The 23,734-nt window shown below is 49.0% G+C and overlaps 1 protein-coding gene across 1 annotated transcript in view; it reads left to right on the top strand.

Moving 5' to 3' along the window:
* Positions 1–2,716: 2,716 nt before the first annotated feature.
* LOC146816831 (putative sentrin-specific protease 8) overlaps positions 2,717–23,734 on the top strand; it is an 87,008-nt gene continuing 65,990 nt past the window's right edge. Inside the window, exons 1-2 of the mRNA XM_085609579.1 lie at positions 2,717–2,771; positions 20,029–20,180. Coding sequence (XP_085465705.1) covers positions 2,717–2,771; positions 20,029–20,180 — 207 coding nt within the window. The remainder of the gene's footprint in view (positions 2,772–20,028; positions 20,181–23,734) is intronic.

Below are 23,734 nucleotides of genomic sequence, written 5' to 3'. Positions count from 1 at the left end.
CGCAACCGACCACAGTCACACACCGTGTGTATGAAGGTGCCGTCGCTGTCGCCGCATCAGAGACATGTGGGGGACTCAATTAAGTTCATACGCCAGAGGCTGTGCTGGGTGTAATATGCCCTGTGTAGGTACTTGAATTGTATAAAACGGTATTTGGTGGCCACCGCCGCATATCGCGGACTTGCTATAGCCTCAGCCCAGTCGTCCTCTGTGAGTGTGGGGATATCTTTCTGCCACGCCTCCTTGGTGTTAGCTAGGGTGGTTTTCGTGTATGTTGTTAATGTCTGATAAATTTTACGGATTTTGTGATCCCCGAGGTCCCCCATCAAGAGTTTGCCTTCTAGCGGATGGAACTCTGGCAGAGTGTCCAGATGTTGGATGCTAGGCGTAAGAGCATGTCTCAATTGTAGGTATCTGTGAAACTGGGATTTATGCAGCTCAAACTCAGCCTGCAACATCTGGAAGGATTGAGCGACACCCCCCTCATTACGTCCCCCAGCGTGGAAATCCCAATTGTGTCCCAATAGCGAAAACCCTCCAATTGTGCCGTCTCCTTGAGCAGGGTACCCTGCCACAGTGGGGTGGCCCGTGTAAGCCTGCCTCGCCATCCGATGGAGTTGACCGATTGCCGCCAGATCCGGACCACCGTGGAACATGCCTGGGGCAACTGACCTAACGATGAGCCGCTGTAGAGGAGATGCAACAGGGGCGTCCCTGCCAACGCGGCCCGGTCCAACGCATAGGCCGTATCCGTGGGGGATGAGTACCACCATTCGTTGATAACTAGGAGATGCGCGGCCCTGTAATACGCCTGAACGTCCGCCACTGCTATTCCCCCGCAGTAAGTGGATTGCACACACGTCGCCAGGGCGACCCTCACCAGCCCGCCGTGCCATAAGAATCCATTCAATAGTGCATTAATCTGACGGAACCACGCCTGGGGCACCTGGAATGGGTAATGTTGAAGACGGTACAAGAGACGCGGCAGTGTCACCATCTTAAAGATGGCGGATCGGCCATATAGGGAGAGTGGAAGGTGTGACCACACCGTAGTTTCATTGCGGACCTGAGTCAGCAAGGGAATGTTTAGGGTCCAAGAGAGATCCAGTGTACGTGTGACCTCCACTCCCAGGTATTTGATGTGATCTGGGGCCAGTACCAACTGGGAGGCCCAAGCCTGGTTTCTCTGGTCTCCATACAGTGGGAATAGAGAAGACTTAGCTGGGTTGGCCAATAGGCCCGAAGTCTCGCTGAACACCCGCAGTATCTGGAGCACCCTGGGCCCGGAGGCCCAAAAGTCCGTTACGAAGAAGATAGCATCGTCTGCATATAACGCGATGCGGTCGGAGTGGCCCGAGGGCCAGTCCATACCCCGAATGACCGGATCTGAGCGGGTCCATGCCGCCAGCGGCTCGATCGCCAACGCGAACAGCAAGGGGGACAGCGGGCATCCCTGCCGCGTTCCCCGTTTTATCGGGAAAGAAGGGGAGCAGGCGCCTGCCACCGGGACCGACGCCAAGATGTCCGTATATAGCAATCTCGTATACGTCAGGAAGCGGGGCCCCGGGTTCACCGCCCCGAGCAGCTTGAACAAGTAGGTCCAGCTGAGGGAGTCGAAGGCTTTATCTATATCAGCTTGGATCAGGGCTGAGGGCCGTTCCAGTTGCCTGGCCTCGGCGATAACATTATGAAGCCTGCGTGTATTGTGTCTGGTCGACCTATGAGGCATGAACCCGGATTGATCGGGGTGGACCAAGGTGGATATGCAGGTCCGCAGCCGATCCGCCAGGACCTTCCCTAGCAGTTTCGGCTCAACGTTTAATGAGCCTGGGTCTTCCGGAGGCCTGCCAGGTTTCAGAAAAACTACGATCTCGGCGTGTCGCCAGTCGAGGGGAAGTATGTTGTGGTCAACTGCGTCTTCCAGAGCCGCAAGAAGGTGCGGGCCCAGTGCCGCCACATGGGGCCTAAAGAAGTCTCCCGGAAAGCCGTTGGGGCCGGGGGCCCGACCCGGGCGCATGTTTGTCATCGCGGTGCTGAGCTCGTCCAGCGTGATGGGCTCATCAAGTGCATCCCTCTGGGCATCCGTCAAACGCGTGGGGGGAATATCGCAGAGGAACTCATCTATGAGTGCCTCGTCGAGGGGCTCCCGCTTCGCATATAAATCCCGGTAGAAGGCAGCGAATGTCTGCGCTACTGCCTCTGGGGAGGTGTGGATTCGACCATCGCCTGCGCGGAGGAACGGGACCTGTGTTTGGGCATCCCGGGACTGGCACAGCCGGTGTAGCATCTGGCTTGACTTATCGCCCCATTGATATATCCGGTGCTGGGTGGCGAGCCACGCCTCCTTAGCATTATCAGTCAGCAGCGTGCCTAGCTGGCGCTGGACATGTAGCAGATTCCGCTGAGTGTTGGGATCCGAAGTCCGGAGGAGCTGCGTCTGCAGCTGCGTCTGTCTGACCTCTAGTTCCACTATATCTGACCGCCAGGCCGCCTTGGCGTGCGTTCGAAAACTAATATCGACACCCCGGAGCACGGGCTTCATGGCTTCCCAGAGAATCGCTAGTGAAGGCGCAGTACCCGCGTTATGCTGTATGTAGTCTGTGACTGCTTGGCCTAGTGCGTCACTGTATTCTGCGTCCCTAAGGAGCCATGGCGACATACGCCATCTATACGGCGTCCTACGAGTCAGCAGGCGCAGATGCACCTGTGTCGGCGAATGGTCCGAGAGGCCTCTGGGCAGGATCGCCGCCTGGGACACCCTGTGGAGATAGGTATGTGCAATGAAGATGTAGTCCAGTCTAGAAATAGTGGGGTGAACCGCGGAGATGTAGGTGTATCCCTGTGTTGTTGGATGTAGTGCACGCCAGGAATCGGCCCATCCCAAGGTAGTCGCTAACGTATGTAACCGGGAGTCTGTGTGATTTAATTACATTTCTAACGTAAAAATTGGTATGCACAGTTTAATTCAGTGCATGGTTGCACCCTTTGTGTCATATTCATTTCTTATTCAGTTAGGGATCAGGTCCCTACCAATTGCTAAACACTCATCAGTGCGGAACAAATTTATTTCCATGTGATGAAAGTCATGTATTTTTTTTATCCTTTTTTCTTTTTTAAACTGTGACATTTTAACTCTAATTTGCTAGTTTTTGATATTTAGGAACAAAATAGACTTTAAAATAAACAACTCAAAATATGCAATATCATGTTATGCTGAAGTTTAATGTTTGATTTTGAACCTTGTATAGTAAAAGGCTTTCTTTATTTGATAGGTATTATTTATCTTCCCTTATTTTATGTATTGTGCTTTTAGATGTGTTTAAGAGTTTTGTCCACTATATAATTACATTCTTCTCACTTTCTTGATAATTTCTATTGTCAATTTTAACCTCGTTAAATAAAATATATATGTTTTTATTTTTCAGGTTAATTTTGAGTTATCTAAACTATTAGAAATACAACGTTCTGTGAGTGCAGCATATCACCCACAGACAAATGGTTTAGATGAGCGTACTAATGCTAACATTAAAAGGTAATGTTATTTAAGAATCTTTAATTTTAAATTAATTTAACCGGTAACTTTATTTTTTTAAAAATTCATTTTAATGTTGTGAATATTCTCAAGATTTGGGTGCTTCTGACAAATAATTTATTTAAAAAAAAAATAATAATTGTGCGTTAAAATTAAGCATGCAAAATAATAGTTATTAAGCCAATCCTACCATTGCTTGGTCGGTAATCCCTAGAAAATCGCCATTAGAATTGCAAAATTCCTTTCTGCTTGTCCTTTCAGAGATTTTCTCACCACAGGAAATGGCTGTCAAACCGCTGCTATGGTAGTCCATAGCATGGCCCCTTTACCCCCTGTCTGCCCACAATGTGGCCTGGGGCACCAACATCCCTGCACCATGTTTCGCACTAGGTGCAGGAATGTTTTTAAGTTTTATTTTTTCTATTGCGCTGTGTGCTTCAGCATGAAGCACAATAGATAACAGTCTTCGCCATTTCTGTCACAGTCGTATGCATCAGAATGAGGGCAGCAGTACTGCGGGTCAGTGTCACTTCGTCACACTTCCTCTATTGTGCCAGTGGAACAATAGTCCCACCAGCATCTTAATTATGACCACTGTGCTGAATAACATTTTTTAAAAGTGATTTTCAATATTAAAGAATACATTACATAATTGTAACTAATTTATTTGACTAAAAAGATATCACACTTGATTATATATTGTCTGTTTCAATCATGCTATGCGCTATTGTTTTTGTAATTTTGCAGCATATTGTCTAAATATGTCAACGAACATCAAAATGATTGGGATTTGTTTTTGGACCATGCATTGTTTTCGTTAAGATCGAAGCCGCATTCAACAACAAATGTGTCCCCTTTTCTGCTAATGTATGGCCGTGGAGCCAGATTTCCGAGTGAGGTAGCAGATGATCTGGTATGACATTTTTTTTTGTTTTGAATTAGAATAAATGTTAACATGTTCTATTATTTTCTGAGTTCTTACACATATCTAATTTTTATGTTTCAAATATGTTGTGTAGTGATACAGAGATTTACTTGCAGGATATTGTTGAAGTGTTGATAACTATTAACAATTAATTATCACTTTCCGTTTTTTGTGGAATTTCACATTGATTGTCAAACATATTTTGTAATTATGTTTGTTCATTTTTTTTAAAAATAGAGTGTTTAATTCGATTTATAAATGCATGTTTTTCTTTATACATTTTCATTTTTTTATTTTATTGAAGAATTATTCAAAAAAAGTTAAACATCATGATTATGATTAGCACTATATATTGAGTTAGATATTTCTTTTAATAGATTGACTTTATACTACCAACTGAAGCTGAATATGCGGGCATTGTCGACCAAAAGAAAAAAAAAGAGCAGAGTTGCAGAACCAGACCAAAAAGAACATTGAGCTGGCACAGGAAAAACAAAAAGAAAAATTTAAAAAGAGAGTAACCCAAAAATTTAAGCCTTGCACCTTTACAGAAGGACAGTTAGTGCTCCTGAAAAATTCCAGGCTAGGTACTAGAAAAGGAGGGGTTTTACAACCTAAATTTACCGGACCATACACCATTTCAGAAATAAAAGGAAAGCGTGTTACATTGATTAATGCTTCCAACATTGCTCTACGTAGAACACACAATCTGGACATGTTGAGGCCGTATACATCAAGTGGCAGCAGTGAACCAAAGAAAGGTATGTTTTTTTTTCTCCATTTGGAATAATTTGGATATGATTTTTTTAAATATATAACATCACCCTTGATAAAGTGCACCCGCTTGGTTGTTAAGGTACTTATTTAACACAAAGAACGTGAAACATTTTTTCTCCCCAAAATTTTTTTTGAAAAAAATGTATGTTAATTAAATGATTTTGGAATAATGTTTGTTATCAAAATGGACTGTGGTTGTTTTGGTGAATAGTGGTTGTTTTTCTAAAATGAGTTGTTACTAACTTAAACTTCAACTCCTTATTTAACATTCTTTTTTGCAATGCGTGCATTTTGGGAAATAAATAACATTAATTTATAGTCCTTTAATAAAGTTAAAAAAAATGTTTTCCAGCAAGCATGACCAGTCAACAATATCAAGAATTTCATTCAATGGAAACACTTTCAGAGGAGATTGATGTTTCTGTAGAAAAAGAAACAACTGTACTGATCGGGGGTGAGGTTTCTTTTAATCTATTTAAAATGCAATTTCCAGTTTTAAAAATGTTTATAAAACCTTGAAAATCATGTTGTACTTGTTTTCACCCATGCATGTGGGTTTTAATATATTTACTATTGTAATAATGTTTCAATGCCATTGTAGAATTTAATAATTAAAAAAAAATGCCGCATGCTTTCAAAAATTCACTTTTAATACAGATTCATGTTATTACATATAAGACAGTCAAATATATTTTTCTTGTTTTTCAACTATGACCATGTAACATTAAATAATTATATTGACCCTCGAAAGCTTCTCCCTTGTCGTTTCTGTTTCCTCATTCTTTCAAGCACAAACCTCTGATCATTATCATCTCACCTTTTAACTCTTATACTATTCTCAATCTAACGGATCAGCACTCCACCATTTTTTTGAGACTTAATGATATATTTTTATGCCGAGTCCTTCCCGCCTGCTGCAATGTCTCTTTGGGCCACCAAGATGACAGTATATCGAAACAATCTATCTGTACGTCAACCATCCATCACCACTTTCAACAACAAGACAAGGTCAAGACGACTAAGGTGGTCCGGCAAGCCCAATATTTCCCTAAGTTAAACGACAATTGACGCACAATATATTGAGATCATGACGCAGGAACACACCATGTGATAAAAGTAAACTCTTTACACCTCTCAAAGCATGCATTTAGGCATCGTGAAGAAGCACGCTATGTTTCCCACTACATTGGGTAGGATATGCACAATTTATCTATTAAATGTATATGATGCGGAGCCTTGCTGATACAGTTAGCTCTCTGTTTCCCATCAATTGTTTTCCTTAAACTCCCTCCTCCTGACGGCATACCAAACAATGAAATCAATCAATCCGGGGTTGGCTACATCACGACTACTCACCCGTAAGGCTTCTCAAGCCGGTGGGTAAGCAGGGGACGGTGTAGGTTCTAATCCATCATGGACATGTTTTTAAAGTTTCTCGCAAAGATGTGGAATGAGTTTGCCTATGTGCTATGGAGCATGAGATTGTGCCATGCTCTTGCTGTGATGAAGAAGAATCAGCGTCCTCCTGATCTGTTTTTTCTGGTGCGGTGAACCACGGCATAGGAAAGCTGTTCTGCTGTTAGTGTTCTTTGTGGGGCGTGAAAGTTTAGACGGCTTTTTAGGTATGCTGGGTTGGTGTTGTTTAGAGCTTTGTGTCCTTGGGTCAGGATATGCAAGGTGATTATAGACTCGATAGAGAGCCAGTGGAGTGTGTGCAGGTGTTGTGATATGTGGCTGTTTTGCAGTATGTTGAGAACCGGTTTAGCGGCGGCTTTGTGGATGTTTCGTAGCTTGCGTGTGAGGATTTTGTTTATTCTGGAATAGAGTGCTTTGCTGTAGTCTAGTCTGCTGGTGACGAGTGTGTGTGTTGCGGTTTTTGTGTGCTTGATAGAGATCAAATTGAAGGTCTTCAGTAGGAGGCGGAGCATGGGAAAGAAGGAGCATGTGACTATGTTGATGTGTCAGTCCGGTTTGATCTTGGGATGTCGAATGAATCCATGTTTAAATGCACGGTCAGAGTGGGTGGGTGGGCTAGTGAGTGTGGGGAGCCACCATGTGTCGTTACATGCTTCGGGGTGTGGCCCTATCATGAATACTTATGTTTTGTCGGTGTTGATTTATAGCCATCTTTTTTTCATCAATTTTGCAACATTTTTGTTCCTTATTTTAAGTTTTGTTTGGCTTTTGTTTGGCTCCGTTGGCTTTGATGTATAGGGAGAGGATGAGGTGGGTGTTGTCTGCATATGAGTCAATGCTGAGTACGTATTCTAAGACGATGGTGGCGAGTATAGACATGTATAAGTTAAAGAGTGTTGTACTGAGTTCGGACCCGTTGGTGACTCTGCAGGTGGTAGGTGTAGGGCCCGAGAGAATGGGTGGTAGACTTACTTGTTGTGTTCTGCTGGATAGATCTATTAATCTATTATAGGACTTGTCCATTATCCTTGCGTCGTGTAGTGTGTGTATTATGGTGCTGCGGGATAACATGTCGAAGGCCTGTGAGATGGCCAAGAAGGATGAGGGTTACCGTTTCTCTTTATTCCCGGATGATGCAGATGTTGTTGTTTTTTAAATGGAGGGCGATTTCTGTGATGTTGTTTTTTCCGAAGCAGGATTTGAACGGGTCGGGAATGTTGTGTTTTTTTATGAATGTGGTGAATTTGCTTTTGATTGCTTTATAAAATACTTTTGCATGGAACGGGATCAGGGAGATGGGTCGGTGGTGGTTAAGGTTTGGTGGGGTCCACCAAGGGCTTCTTCAGGAGGGGGCTTTTCTCGGCGTGTTTCCATTTGTCAGTGAAGGTGGCGTTCTCCAGGTAGCGGTTGATGGTGTGTTGAAGCATGGGTGTGATGGAGTTGGCGGCACTGAGCGATATTCACGCCAGCACGGACCCCGGATCCACATACATTAGAAGCATTTGAATCTTAAATATTGTCATTTCAAACTGAAAAGAAGATAGTTGCAACAGTGTTGTGTTGTTTACATATTGTCATATTCACACTGACCTCTTAATAGAAGATTTTTATAAAACAGAGATAACCAAAATGAGAATTTTCTTCCTTAGGTTCCCTTATCATTATCTACAAACATGAAGTGAGATCTCCCTACCACATCCGGGGTCCCACTACATGTAAAATGATTAAAATATCACATATTTTTATGGACAAGTTTATTGGTACAACTTCTGACGAAGTTGTTGAAGTTATTGCTGATCTTCTTGTTTTGTTTTGTAAGAAGGTGCTGGGTTTGTTTCAGAGATCTTGTGAGGGAGCAATATCGGTCAAATCGATGGTGTGTTGGTCAAATTCCGTGACGATGTGGACGCGTTTTTTGTTGTTTGGTGCGTGTGTGGGAATTTTGTTTAAATTCCAGTATTTGTTGTTTTTATGATGAGCTGGTGGTGGGCGGTGTTGTCATATTTGAAGTTGTCTGCCTCCGTGGATTTGGAATTCAGACATGACTTTTCGATGCGGCAACCAGGGTGCCTCGACTCATGTAATTCGGGCTGAACAATCTGTCATTCTTGGCGTGTGCATTGTTGTTCTGCTTGAGGGGAGCTATGGTGTTGACTCTTTTGGGGATCTATCTGTAAATAGTTTTGCGGTGGTGTTTGGGTCATCTTCTTCAACGGTGGTCCTGTGGATTTCCTCCTTGAGGAGGTCAGCTGGTCTTCGTTGCTTTTGGTCCAGTATCTCTGTGGAAGCAAGTGATGGTGTCTGTGGGTGGTGGTTGTTCTGTCCACGTGAGTTTGGTGGTGAGGCTGAACACAATGTAGTTTCTAAATATGAAGATGGGGTGAGGGTGTGTGAATGCGTGGGTTCAGGCACAATCTTGCAAAGTCCAATGTTGTGGAGGTTGTCCATGAGGGATGTGTTCTTGCGTTGTACTTTTTTTTTGAGGTTGAAGTTTATGTCTCCAAGCAGGCAGTAGTTGTTAGATGGGATGGCGTGTGTGGAGATGATGTTCGTTATTAATTTGACGGAAGGTCCGTGGATACATGGGGTTTGTTAAATGAAGGTACACGGAGTGGGGTGGTAGAGGTGGCCAGTATCTGTAGGTGCCGGTGTTCTATCAGGTCTGTCGTCTCTTCGGGTAGTGTGCTCAGGTGGATGTTGGAATTGTGGGCGATGGCGATTACTACTCGGTGGGGGTGTGGCTGTCCATCCTGGAGATCTTGTATCCTTTGTGAATGGCGATGGCTATCTGCAGGCCCGAGGTGGTGTTGGTTCAGGTTTCGGTGAAGAATGCTACATCCATGGTTTTGCTGTTCAGGAGGTCACATACTTAGTTGGCATGTATATACAGTCCACTGACGTTGAGTAGCTAGTATTGCAAGCTCTTCCAAGGTGTGTTCTTGAGAGCGTGTTGTGCTGGATAAGCATTCCTGGCATAGCTGAAGGAGTACCGGCAGCACTGACAGCTGAAGGTTCCCTGTGTGTCTGCTGGCGATGCTGGACCGCAGTAGTTGTTTCGTCCTTTGTCGAGTGCGTGGAGTGACACTGGGATGTAGCGTGGGTGGTGTTGAGGTCCAGTTTTCCTATTATGACCGGTCTCTGTAAGCCCTGTCGGCTGCTCTCAGTCAGTCTTTGCCATCTAATGTAGACCCACCCTCGACACTCTGCTCAATTACTTTGCCCTGGGCCCCAATATCAGTAAGTATTGGTTAACTTCTGTTTAGAATGTCTAAAGAGCCTGGATGGCAACTTCGAAATTCTAGTGCACAAAAATTTGCAGCCTGATCTGGCTTTGTAAAGGTAAGTTCAATGTCGTCAAGAGAACGTTTATGAATTGTACATCGCCGAGCCCTGGCTATGTCATCCCGTACCAACGACCAACAGCCCCTGACATGGCGAATCAAATGTATGGTCTTATTTTTAAAGGAGCCTTCGTTTTCGTGGTCACCACGCGATTTAAGCTTTTTAAAACTGACCATATAGACTGTTCGCGTCTCTACAAGGGGATCATACAAAAGTTTTTCCAAATAATAATAATCTTTAGAGTGCTGACAAGGATCTACTGGTGTTTTAAAAGGTCTAGCGTTTTTTGTAATACATTGTAGAGGCAGATGTGCTTCCTGGTCAGTGACCAAAGAGATTTGGGAGGGAGCTGTCTGTTGACAATGAGGTGTATTAATGGCCTGAGTAGCAAGTGGTTTGATAGAGGAGAGAGAGCCATGATGTACAATAGATTGTTCTTTTTGTGCATTCATGTGTGCCCTATGGAGGTGTGGGATAGGTGTGTTACTACCAGCCAGCTGGTGTGACATGCCACTTGGAGCTATTATTTTAACTACTGCCACTAACTCCACAATCATCACCCTCATCGCACCTATTTCTAGCCTAAGCTCATTAACAATCTGCAGAAGAGCTTCAAGTACTGTGGCAACAGTCCCTACTGGCTTAGACAAAGCTGCGATGGTGGTAGGGCTTATGATTTTGGATTTTTGCACTAGCTACTCCCGCAGATCAGGGGCCTCGGGCAACAACGCAAACCGGTTCAAGCTGAAAATAGCAGTAGTCTCTAAATCGATTACAGGATCTCTGACCAGTTGATTATTCTTGCACTGTGTGGAGGCAATTCCCACCTGTGCTAACACAGTATGTTTGGTCTCGCTACTAGTACTAAGTACGTCTTAGAAAAGATTTCAGAAACATAGGCGGTATTGTGGTGCAACAGGGTTGCTCATGGTCACTTCATAATGGGTTTCTCTCAACGCTAGCGGCCACAGGTAACTCACCTACGAGAATCCCTTCACATTCTGTTATTAGGGTCTCGATTCTGTCGATCACACAATTATTAGCGCTGTGCTTGGAAGTTTTCCTTGCCTTTTTAACCTTACCCATCCTACTCGATGCTCCATTTGCCCCCCCAAACCTTCCATAGCTTTACTTTTGCCCATGCTTACTCTAGCAATAAGCTAATTAAATGCTGTAAGGTGGAGTAAGAGCATGGGAAATAATGTTTGACAAGTAAAACAGTGTCACAGCAAAGTCAGTCCCAAGTATCACTACTTGAATGTCTTTAAACCATAGTGTCACTCAGAAAAATAGTATGCAGCACAAATCGGCACAGTACCTTAATTTGAATCACATGGGTCCCTCCGATGGCACAGTAGCAATGTAATTGAGCTGGCCCTGCTCTTCATCTTCCTTGCTTTGACGGGTGCAGGACAGGCCCGCCCTTGGCCCGGACTTTGCCCGTGCGCGTCATTATGATGGGACTTGTTGTGCTTGTATGCTGCTGCCACTCGGGGCCGAGCAGGGGCTTCTGGACTTTGTAGGCCGTTCACCTCACTGCATTGGATGGAGTCGTTGGGCTGTTCTCCTCATGGCACTTGGAGGTAAGGGCCAAGGCGTTCCCGTCACGGCGATATAGAATACACGCTGGCCGGTCCCCACACGGCAAATGACTTGCGCCGATATGGCTTTGGTTTTAAGACTTTTTTCTAGTTTTGGTAGAAATTTCAACTTTGGTGCATTATGGATGGCCAGGAATGGTGTCGGACCATGTCGGTGACGTATCCCCACAATGTGTTTCTCTTCTGCTTCGGGCACGCCATCAACCCGAGACGTGCCCTGATTGTCGGGCCATGGCGCAGAAGACTTGCGGGAGTGTTTCCGGAAGTTATTGGAAGCCAGGCACTCTGTACCGCGCCACTCAAGATCCCGCTCCTGTAGGTGTTCGAGGTATCGCTGGCTCCGACCACACTATCGTTCATTAGAATTTGGGACAGGTAAGTCATTTAAATTCGAAGAAGCTGCGTGGCTCTTCGTCTACCCTCACTGCTCGCGAGTCTCGGTGGATGGGGCGGGGGGTCCCTCCCCCACGGCTCCTTTGGGGCCTCCGTTGTTGCCTGCGACCTACCCGCATTTTTCTGGACTGTACGCAAATCCGGCAAAGTACAGGTACTTCACTCAGCCATTGTCCGTTTACTTGCCCCATCTGGTCCATTGGCTATGGCCTCAGCACAGCTGTTTGCTCCGTCCTCGGCTCCACCGCCGTTGTCGTCGGCCTAGGCACGGCCGATGGCTCCAACCTCGGCAATGTGGCTTTGCCACCGTGGATCCGGCCTCTGCGCCGCAGTGGATCCTGCCTCTGCGCCGCTATGGATCAGGACTCTGTCCCCCCGCAGATCCGTCCTCGTAGCCTCCGTTCGATCCCGTCTTGGCGACAATATGGAGCCGGCCTTGGCACTGCTGTTGGATCCCGCCTCGGCAACAGTACGGATCCGGCCTTGGTGCAGCCGTTGGCTTCGATCTTGACGACTCCGGCATTAGTTCAATGGCTTGGAATCAAAATCTCCTTTGGCTACGGACACTGCATCGTCTTTGGGTCATACCACGGCTACGCCGCTAGCTCCGTCCTCAGCCCCGGCCTTGGCGTCACACGGTGTAGTTCGCTCCAGGACTGGTCTATATCGAGCTCTGCCTCTATACTGACCAGTAGACGATGGGTAATACTTTTTAGGAGTCTGAATACCCTCTCACAGCTCAGTGTGATGATGTAACCGCCCTGGTTTATTATTCTTGGGCGTCCAGTACAGCTGAAATTATCTCCAAAACCATTGGACGCTGTCCCCTACATCTTTGCCTACGGGAGTAGGTGGTTCATTTTATGTTGTTGCGTAGGAGAGGTTCTTCCCCTCAAATTCCATACGGTGCCTATCAGGACACTCCTTACTACAGTGATTCAGCCTGCGACCTCCTCCAAAGAGTCACTGCTGGACCTTGACGGCTATCTCACATTCGTTCTGTTGAGCACGTACTCCAACCACGGGGGCACCTGTTTATACCAGGCAAACCCGGTTACATCACACAACACACATAGCTACAGTGTCAGGTTGTCCAGGTCTCTGTCTCCCTGAGTGGCCTCTGCGCCGCTATTCGCCCTCTGTGTAGGGTACAGTGTCAAAGGTGCGTTTGAATTGACCGGCAGAGGTTCCGACATTGCTCTCCTAGGAAATTGAGTATGTGTGGGGATGCAACCCGATCCATCAGACTCCCTAGGCAAGGGCCTAAGTAACCCCACCTCATTATAATTTTATTTTTGCCACTCATCTTGTTTCAAGTTTACCTTTTTATGTTAAACTTATATTGAAATTATATTGAAATTACAATTATAAAATCGATTTCACAATGTTTCAATGTAGTTTTTAAAAGTGCTTTATATTATTTAAGCTAATAAATTTTTTTTACTTGCCTCAAATTGACATTGCTGCAGTTGTTGGACCAACAGCCCTCAGGTCAGCGTATGGAACACTGCTATTAGATTCTGCCCGCAAATGGGGCATTTGCAAATGTACATTTTCTTAATGTAATTTGGTGCTGCGAGCTGAATCTGCCCGCATGTTAGTCTCTCAATGGTAATTGAATGTTTTCCAACATCTCTGCACCGTTGTACAGGGTATTTGAGGACAAATGCGGAGTGCCACAGTGGAATTTGACCCTGCTGGCCTACACCAAACTTGCTTTCCAACAACAAATTCATGTTTGAGAGACCAACATGGATTTAGTTTCAAAAATCAACATCATAAACACGAAGGATGAGACTGCATTGTTTATGTGTATGATCGTAAAGGAGTCATATTAACCTGACAGTGTACATTGTGATTCGGCGGTCACATTCAAAGGATACCATTTCTGTGTTAAAGTCTCCAACCAGGGGGGGGGGAGGAGCCTAGCGCTTGACCAAGATGGCCGCGTGAGCTCTGAGCTCCCGAGACCCTCGCGCCCTCCGTCGACTATCCTGTCTCTAATCCTGTCGGTATGCATGGCATCGTGTGGATGACCTGTCAGGGAGGCGATTGATGCTACCCGCGGTCGGATCGCCCACCGGGAACCGGACTTATGCCTGGCGGAAGATTGCGGCCTATCTCCGAGGGATGCCAGGGGCTAGAGTTGGCAGGATGCCCGACTTCTAGTTGAACAACAACGGCCAGGCGAGGTGTGAACTGTCGGACGGAGGTCCCCGTCCTTTCACTTTCGCTTTCTCTCCCTTTGTCAGCCCTGCCCCTGGAGAGCTCTTGGTGGCTTTATTACCCTATGGACGCTCTGCAGGCTACTCTGGTGGCCCACTGCAGAACTGATCACCCCTGATTCCTTTCATTGAGAGGGACCCGTCTTATCTGAACCGACCTGCTTGGTATCAACCATGTCGGGCAAAGCAGAGGTGGATCGGCTGAAGGCCAAGTCTACCAGGCGGGGAGCCTATACCCAAGTCAATAGTATGGACCGCTATGCTCTGCAGAAGGGATCACCGAGTGGGTCGAGCCAGTCGCCGGATACCCAGAAGGCGGCCTCGCCTTTGGCCCCGGAGCTCTCACTGCAGGATGTCATGGGCGCGCTCGAAGGGATGCAGACCTCGATTGGGAGACAGTTTGATGCCCTGGCGCATAAGGTGGATGCCATCTTGGTGGATGTTAACCTGCTCCGTGCGGACTTGGGCAAAACGAATGAACGGGTTAGGACCCTGGACCTCAAGACCACGGGCCTCACCGATGATGTCACGGAACTGCAGATCGAGGTTCGTAAGCTGAGGACCGAGAGTGATCTCGCCGCCCGCCGGCTGGAGGATTTTGAGAGCCGGGCCAGGCGCAACAACGTGCGCGTCATCGGGGTCCCGGAGTCCTCGGATGAGGCTTCGGTTGACCTGCTTGTCGAGGACTTGGTGCTTAATCATCTGCAGCCTAAGGGTCTTGGAAAGTTCTTTGCGGTTGAAAGGGCCCATAGAGTGCCGGGTGGGAGGCCCAAGGTGGGTGCCCCACCGAGGCCGATCGTCGCTCGGCTCTTTCATTTTCGAGATCGGGACGCTATCCTGCAAGCATCGAGGGTGACGGGCCCGGTCCCCTTCCAGAACGCGTCGGTGAATTTCTATCCGGACTTCACCCAGCAGGTGCAGAGGCAGAGACAGGGCTTTCTGGGGGTGAAGAGGCGGCTCCGGGAGAGGGATCTGAAGTATGCCATGCTCTTCCCTGCCAGACTACGTGTGGTGCACGAAGATCGGACATTCTTCTTTGACTCTCCTGTTATGGCCGATGAATGGCTGGACGCTTTGCCCCGGTGACGGACGGGGGAGGACATTGCCGAGGATGGGGACAGTGGCCGGGATGGGCAGGGCTGATTTTTCGGAGCCAGTCTCACTCGATTTGGCTATATTTGAAGACTTGAATAGAGTGCAGTCAATGCGGAGGGCGGCGGGAGGACGAGGGGTGCTCTTTTCCTCCCTTAGGGTACTTTTTGTAGATTTTTGGGGTTTTTGTAGGGCGACAGGCACACTGCAAGTTGGGGGGACTTTGTAAGCTGCCGCAGGGGTGCAGGGTGGGGGGGGTTTCTGGGATTTTGGGTTTGTTGTTGGGGGGTTTATTTCTGCAAGGCATGGTGATTCTTTCCAGGACTGTTCCATGGTGGCTCTTCGGGAGTGGGGTGGGCCTCTTTACGTTTGAGGATGGGGGGTAGGGGTTTAAGTGTTATAAGCTGGAATGTTAATGGTTTGGGGGATCGCATTAAGCGTGGGATTGTTTTGCAATTCTTGAAACGGTCAATGCCGGATGTTGCCTTGCTGCAGGAGACGCATCTTATAGGTAATACGTGCTATGCTCTGAATAGGAAGGGTTATAAATTCATAGCACATTCGGGATTCTCCTCTGGGTCCAGGGGTGTGGGCATCCTAGTCAGAGCCTCGCTACCATTTGAGGTGGACTCCACCATTGTTGATGATAGGGGGAGGTTTGTGGCGGTGGCGGGGCGGTGGGAAGGAAGAACTTTGGTTTTAGTTTCGGTTTATGTCCCGCCGGCCCTGCAGGCCTCCACGTTCACAGATCTGGGTAGGGCCCTGCTGGATCTCCCGGGGGGTATGCTTGTGGTGGGAGGTGATTTCAACGCTGTTGGCTCCGGCCTGCTGGATAGATACCCGCCCAGAGACACAGGGGGGGCTCAGAAGTGGCTCCCAGACTTCCTAAACACGCTTGGCCTGATAGACTGCTGGAGGCTCCGGCACCCCACACAGAGCCAATACACGTTCCACTCCGGGGCACATGGTAGTCTTTCCAGGATTGATTACCTACTCACTCTGGCTGCGCATGCCTCATTGGTCTCCGAGGCGAGGCACATGGCGCGTGGTATATCTGACCATTCGCCAGTGTGGATCCGGCTGGATCTAGGTCGGGAGGGAGGAGGAAGGGTGGCCCCTATCAACCCGTGGTATTTCCGAGACCCCAAGATGCGCAGCGCGCTGGTAAAGAAAGTAGATAATTTTTTCAAGGATAATCAGGGATCCGTGGACTCGGCAGTGTCGCTGTGGGAAGCATTTAAGACCGTGCTCCGAGGGGAAGCCCTCTCCCTAGTAGTAGCTGCCAAGCGGCGGAGAGATGGCGAGGTTCTGCAGGTTGAGGAGGAGATCGCGGCTCTGGAGGGAGCGCTGGAGGAGGAGGTTACAGAGTCCTCACTGCATGAGCTTTGCTTGAAGCAAGTTGAGTATAAGGACCTGGTGATGAACGCCGCTAAGACCCTCAGTAGGGAACAGCAGGGCCGATTGTATGATGTTGGTGACAAGGCAGGGAAACTCCTGGCTTGGCTGGACAAAAAAGAACGGGTCAATAGAGTTGTGCCAGAGTTGACGGGAGAGAGGGGAGAGGCGATTGTGGAACCTGAGCGGATTGTACAGTGTTTCTCGGACTATTTCTGTAGGGTTTATGCCTCAGTGTCGGATAGGCCGCCCGAGGACTCGTCTGACCTCCTCCATGATATCGAGTTGCCCTGTCTCTCCGATATAGATAGGGACGATCTAGATGGTGACATAACGGTTGACGAGGTGGCGGGGGCTATCCGCGCGTTAAACTCGGGCAAGGCCTCGGGACCGAACGGCTTGCCGGTCGACCTGTACAAGCTATTTCCGGATAGGGTCGCCCCTCACCTGCGCGCCATGTTTGTGGAGGCGCGGGGGAGTGGGACCCTCCCGTTGGACCAGCGACTGGCGACGATCGTGGTTATACACAAAGAGGGCAAACCCCGAGATAAGTGCGCCTCATATAGGCCTATCTCACTTCTTAACGCAGAGCCGAAAATTCTGGCTAAAATCCTGGCGACCCGATTGATTAGGGTACTCGGTGACTTGGTCCACCCGGATCAATCCGGCTTCATCCCGCACCGAAACACAGCGTTAAATCTTCGGCGCCTTCATGGTGTAATCGCCAGGGCGGGCACACTGCGTGAACCAGCTATTGTGGCGTCTCTTGACGCCACGATGGCATTCGACACGGTGGAATGGGCATATTTGTGGGCCGTGCTGACCAAGTTCGGCTTTGGCCACGGTTTTGTGAGTTGGGTGAGGTTGCTGTATGAGGGGCCACTTGCGAGTGTGGTGGTGAATGGTCGGGCGTCGACTCCGTTTCAGCTTGGGAGGGGTACTCGGCAGGGTTGTCCCCTGTCGCCTTTGTTGTTCGCCCTCGCCCTTGAGCCACTGGCTGCGTGGATACGTTAGCACCCGGATATACGGGGCCTTAGATGGTCGCCTGAACACGAGGACCGTATTTCGCTCTATGCCGATGATATCCTGCTGTATCTTGCCTCACCCAATAAATCACTTATAGTGGTCTGTGACGTACTCACATCTTTTGGTAGGAACTCGGGTCTTGTTATCAACTGGAGTAAATCGTATTTGTATGTTCTTAGTGGCGAGGTTCCACCGATCCCTAGAACATGTTCGATACAGGTCGCTCAGCAGGGTTTCGTGTATTTGGGGATTTTTATCTCCATGGACTCTGCTGTGCGATATGAGAAGAACCTGCTCCCCCCCTGGCACGCCTGAGGCGGGATGTTGAAGGCTGGCGGAGGCTGCCGCTCTCCCTCGTTGGGCGTGCGGCCCTGTTCAAAATGATGTCGCTTCCCCGCTTCCTCTACGCACTGCAGAATACTTTGGACTGGGTTCCGGCCAAATACTTTCGGGAGGTCGAAGGCCTCCAACGAACGTTGCTTTGGGATGGGCGGCCGCAAATAGCTATTGCAAAGTTGACGCTTCCATGGTACGACGGGGGCATTGCGCTCCCAGACATCCGACGGTACTATTGGGCCACCCAGCTGAGTGCGATTAATCATGGGTTTTATGGCCCTGCCCTCAGCCCTGGGTATGCCATGGATAGGTGGTTGCTGCGTGGTGGTAACTCTTACAGGGCGTTGTATTCGCGGTCCCTGGACTCGTCCCTCACGGGGCCCACTGGTGTGGCGGTGCGAGTGTGGAAGATGGCAACTGACTCGCTGGGCTGGAAGGATAGGCTTACCCTCGCTACCCCGCTGTTTGAATCTGAGAGACTGGGTAGGCTTTGGCACACAAAAGGCTTTGACAAATGGGACTTGATCGGCATCTCCAGGGTCGGAGATGTCCTGATTAAGGGGAGGGTGAAGTCCTTTGAAGAGTTGCAGAAGGAGTATGAGCTGGGGCCATCTGAGTTTTTCCGCTATATTCAGGTGCGTCACGCCCTCCGATCAGTCCTCATAGAGGGTGAGAAGGTGCCTGAGTCCTCTCCTTTGGAGGACCGGGTCCTGGATGGCCATATGCCCGAGAGCACGATTTCGCTCATCTATAAGAAACTGATCAACGTCCGGGCAGATATGCTTCTGGGATTGAGGGACCAGTGGTCTAGGGATGGCCTCGAGTTGGATGACGAGGATTGGCAGTCTGCTGTTTCCTCTCCTAAGGAGGTTGCGATCCCGTCGCGGCTGAGGCTGGTGCAGCTTAAAATACTGCATCGAGTGTATGTGATGGGGCCAAGGCTGGTTCACATGGGATTCTCGGAAGACGGCCTATGCAGGAGGGGATGTGGTATGGTGGGTACTTTCCTGCATATCATTTGGGAATGTGGTGTCATCACGGAATTCTGGAGGAGAGTCCATGCAGTGATGGGGGAGGTGACGGGCATTGCTATGCAGCCGGAAGCGCGGTGTTGTCTCCTGAATGTCTGGGGGCCCACTGATCATAATGCGGCGCAGACCCAATGGGTGACTCTGGGCAACATGGTCGCTAAGAGAGATATCGCGCGATTGTGGGGCTCCGCGGGGCCCCCCACATTGACCGCGTGGAAAGAAAATATGGACTGGAGTATGTTAAGGGAGAAGACGGTCTATTGCGCTAGAGGCCGCCCCCGGAAGTGGCACGCCATCTGGGGGCGGTGGAATCAATACAGGGGGGGAATATGTCTTGCCCCGGATCTGGATCCTCCCGAGGAACAGCTTTCCTCCTAACCTTCTTTCCAGCTCAGTATGGTTTATGGACTTTTTTGGCCTCTGCTGTCCCCCTTCTTCCTCTTTACACTGTACTGTAACTGGTAGATGAGTGGGGTCCGGCCTCCCCTGGGGGGCTTCACCATGGGCTTTCAGTGTTCTTGCCTTGCTGGGGTTTGTTGTGTGTTTTTGTGTTTACTTAAAATTGAACCTTTGCACTTCTCCTTTCACGGTACTGGGGACGCATCTCTGTTTCTATATATCGATGCTGCCGAACCTCCGGGTTGTCGGCTGAATAGCTGTGTCCTGACTTTTGAAAATAAAGGTTTAAAAAAAAAAAAAAAAAAAAGTCTCCAACCAGGGGTTGGTGGATTTCAAAACGAAATATCAATATTGCCAGAATAATATATATGTATTTTATGTTTAAAAATAGTTTTACTCTTGATAACTACATTTAAAAAAAAAATAAAAAATTAATATGTAGTGAAATACTTTATACGTAGTTTTAAAAAAAATCGAATTCCAAGCAGGAGTCTTGTAAAGTATTTTATAATTATGTTGATCACTTATGTATCCACAGATTTGAAACAAAAAGTATCTATTGACGTTGAAAAACTTTTGGCTGTATGGAATAAACCTGCAATTGGACGTTTGGAAGCAATAGTTTCAAACATAAAATTGTACTATTCCTCCTTCCATTCTCTAAAATCCCCACAATGGATAGTTGATGAGGTTTGTTTTTATATCATTTTTACACAGCACATGTCATAAAATTATTAATAAAGAGCTATCCTCCTGTTAAACAAAATTAATCACAAATCAACAAGTGTTTAAGAATCTGTTTTGGCAATAAAATAATAGTAATTGACCCTAAGTAAGAGGATAGATTGTGTTCTTTAAAAAAAAATGTTTAAAAATGGTTGTTTTGGTTAAATGTTGCAATAAATGATTTGAGATTTTCTCTACAATTTTCAAAAGTAAGCATGTTTTTCATTTAATTTTCCCCGAAATGGGGGGAGGAGCCTAGCGCTTGACCAAGATGGCCGCGTGAGCTCTGAGCTCCCGAGACCCTCGCGCCCTCTGTCGACTATCCTGTCTCTAATCCTGTCTGCATGCACGGCATCGTGTAGATGACTTGTCAGGGAGGCGATTGATGCTACCCGAGGTCGGATCGCCCACCGGGAACCGGAGTTATGCATGGCGGAAGAGTGCGGCCTATCTCCGAGGGATGCCAGGGGCTGGAGTTGGCAGGATGCCCGACCTCTAGTTGAACAACAGCGGCCAGGCGAGGTGTGAACTGTCGGATGGAGGTCCCCGTCCTTTCACTTTCACTTTCTCTCCCTTTGTCTGCCCTGCCCCTGGAGAGCCCTTGGTGGCTTTATTTTCCTTTGGACGCTCTACATGTTACTCTGGCGGCCCACTGCAGACCTGATCACTCCTGATTCCTCTTGCTGAGAGAGGGCCGTCTTATCGGAACCGAACTGCTTGGTGCCAACCATGTCGGGCAAAGCGGAGGTGGATCGGCTGAAGCCTAAGTCAACCAGGCGGGGAGCCTATTCTCAAGCTAATAATATGGACCGCTATGCTCTGCAGAAGGGGTCACCGAGTGGGTCGAGCCAGTCGCCGGATACCCAGAAGGAGGCCTCGCCCCTGGCCCCGGAGCTCTCGCTGCAGGATGTCATGGGGGCGCTCGAGGGGATGCAGACCTCGATTGGGAGACAATTTGATGCCCTGGCGCAAAAAGTGGATACCATCTTGGTGGATGTCAACCTGATCCGTGCAGATTTGGGCAAAACCAACGAACGGGTTAAAACCCTGGACCTCAAGACCACGGGCCTCGCCGATAAGGTTTCGGAACTGCAGACCGAGGTTCGTAAGCTGAGGACCGAGAGTGATCTCGCCGCCCGTCGGCTGGAGGACTTTGAGAGCCGGGCCAGGCGCAATAACGTGCGCGTTATCGGGGTCCCGGAGTCCTCGGATGAGGCTTCGGTTGACCTGCTAGTGGAGGATTTGGTCCTTAACCACTTGCAGCCTAAGGGTCTTGGGAAGTTCTTCGCGGTTGAAAGGGCCCACAGAGTGCCGGGCGGGAAGCCCAGGGTTGGAGCCCCGCCGAGGCCGATCGTCGCTCGGCTCTTTCATTTTCGAGATCGGGACGCTATCCTGCAAGCATCGAGGGTAACGGGCCCGGTCCCCTTCCAGAACGCGTCGGTGAATTTCTATCCTGATTTCACCCAGCAGGTGCAGAGGCAGAGACAGGGCTTTCTGGGGGTGAAGAGGCGCCTTCGGGAGAGGGACCTGAAGTCTGCCATGCTCTTCCCTGCCAGACTACGTGTGGTGTACGAAGACCGGACATTCTTTTTTGAGTCTCCCACCATGGCAGATGAATGGCTGGACGCTTTGCCCCGATGACGGACGGGACAGGACACTGCCGCAGATGGGGACAGTGGCCGGGATGGGCAAGGGTGATGTTTTCGGACCTGGTCTGACTCGATTTGACTTTATCTAATGACCTGAACAGAGTGCAGTAAATGCGGAGGGTTGCGGGAGGACGAGGGGAGCTCTTTCCTCCCTTAGGGTACTTTTTGTAGATTTGGGTTTGGTAGGGCGACAGGCACACTGTAAGTTGGGGGGGCTTTGTAAGCTGCAGCAGGGGTGCAGGGTGGGGGGGATGGTTGGGACTTTGGGTTTGTTGTTGGGGGGTTTGTTTCTGCAAGGCGTAACGATTATTCTCGGGATTGTTCCATGGTGGCTCTTCGGGTGGGGGGTGGGCCTCTTTGTGTTTGGGGATGGGGGTAGAGGTTTAAGTGTTATTAGCTGGAATGTTAATGGTTTGGGAGATCGCATTAAGCGCGGGATAGTTTTGCAACACTTGAAACGGTCAATGCCAGATGTTGCCCTACTGCAGGAGACACACCTCATAGGTAATACGTGTTATGCTCTCAATAGGAAGGGTTATAAATTCATAGCTCATTCGGGATTTTCCTCCGGGTCCAGGGGTGTGGGCATCCTAGTCAGGGCCTCGCTACCATTTGAGGTGGACTCCACAATTGTTGACGATAGGGGGAGGTTTGTGGCGGTGGCGGGGAGGTGGGAAGGTAGAACTTTGGTTTTGGTTTCGGTTTATGTCCCTCCAGCCCTGCAGGCCTCCACGTTTACAGATCTGGGTAGGGCCTTGCTGGATCTCCCGGGAGGTATGCTAGTGGTGGGGGGGGGATTTCAATGCTGTCGGCTCTGGGCTGCTGGATAGGTACCCGCCCAGAGACACCGGGGGGGCTCAGAAGTGGCTCCCAGACTTACTAGACACACTCGGCCTGATAGATTGCTGGAGGCTCCGGCACCCCACACAACGTCAATACACCTTCCACTCCGGGGCGCATGGTAGCCTCTCTAGGATTGACTACCTGCTCACTCTGGCTGCGCACGCCCCACTGGTGTCTGAGGTCAGGCACATGGCGCGTGGCATATCGGACCATTCGCCAGTGTGGGTCAGGCTGGACATAAGCCGCGAGGGAGGGGGAAGGGTGGCTCCTATTAACCCCTGGTACTTTCGAGATTCTAAGATGCGCAGCGCATTGGTGAAGACAGTGGATAATGTCTTCAAGGACAATCATGGGTCCGTGGACTCGGCTGTGTCGTTGTGGGAAGCATTTAAGACCGTGCTGCGAGGGGAGGCCCTCTCACTAGTAGTGGCGGCCAAGAGGCGGAGAGATGGCGAGGTTATGCAAGTGGAGGAGGAGATCGGGGCTTTGGAGGGAGCGTTAGAGGAGGAGGTAACAGCGGCCTCACTGCATGAGCTGAGCTTGAAGCAAGCCGAGTATAAGGACCTTGTGACAAATGCCGCTAAGACCCTCAGTAGGGAACAGCAGGGCCGCCTGTATGATGTTGGTGACAAGGCCGGGAAGCTCCTAGCTTGGCTGGATAAAAAAGAAAGGGTTAATAGAGTAGTGCCGGAATTGACGGGAGAGGGGGGAGAGGTGATTGTGGAACCTGAGGGGATTGTACAGGCTTTCTCGGATTATTTCTGTAAGGTTTATGCCTCAGTGTCGGATAGGCCGCCCGAGGACTCGCGTGACCTTTTGAGGGATATCGCTCTGCCCTGTCTCTCTGATGTAGATAGAGAGGATCTTGATGGAGACATAACGGTCGATGAGGTGGCGGGAGCTATTCGCGCGCTGAACCCGGGCAAGGCCTCGGGCCCGAATGGCTTGCCGATTGACCTGTATAGGCTGTTCCCGGATAGGGTAGCCCCCCACCTGCGCGCCATGTTCGTGGAGGCGCGGGGGAGT

The sequence above is a fragment of the Triturus cristatus genome, chromosome 6 (genome assembly GCF_964204655.1).
Source record: "Triturus cristatus chromosome 6, aTriCri1.1, whole genome shotgun sequence".
Lineage (NCBI taxonomy): Eukaryota > Metazoa > Chordata > Amphibia > Caudata > Salamandridae > Triturus > Triturus cristatus.
This window is presented reverse-complemented; position numbering and strand designations above follow the sequence as displayed.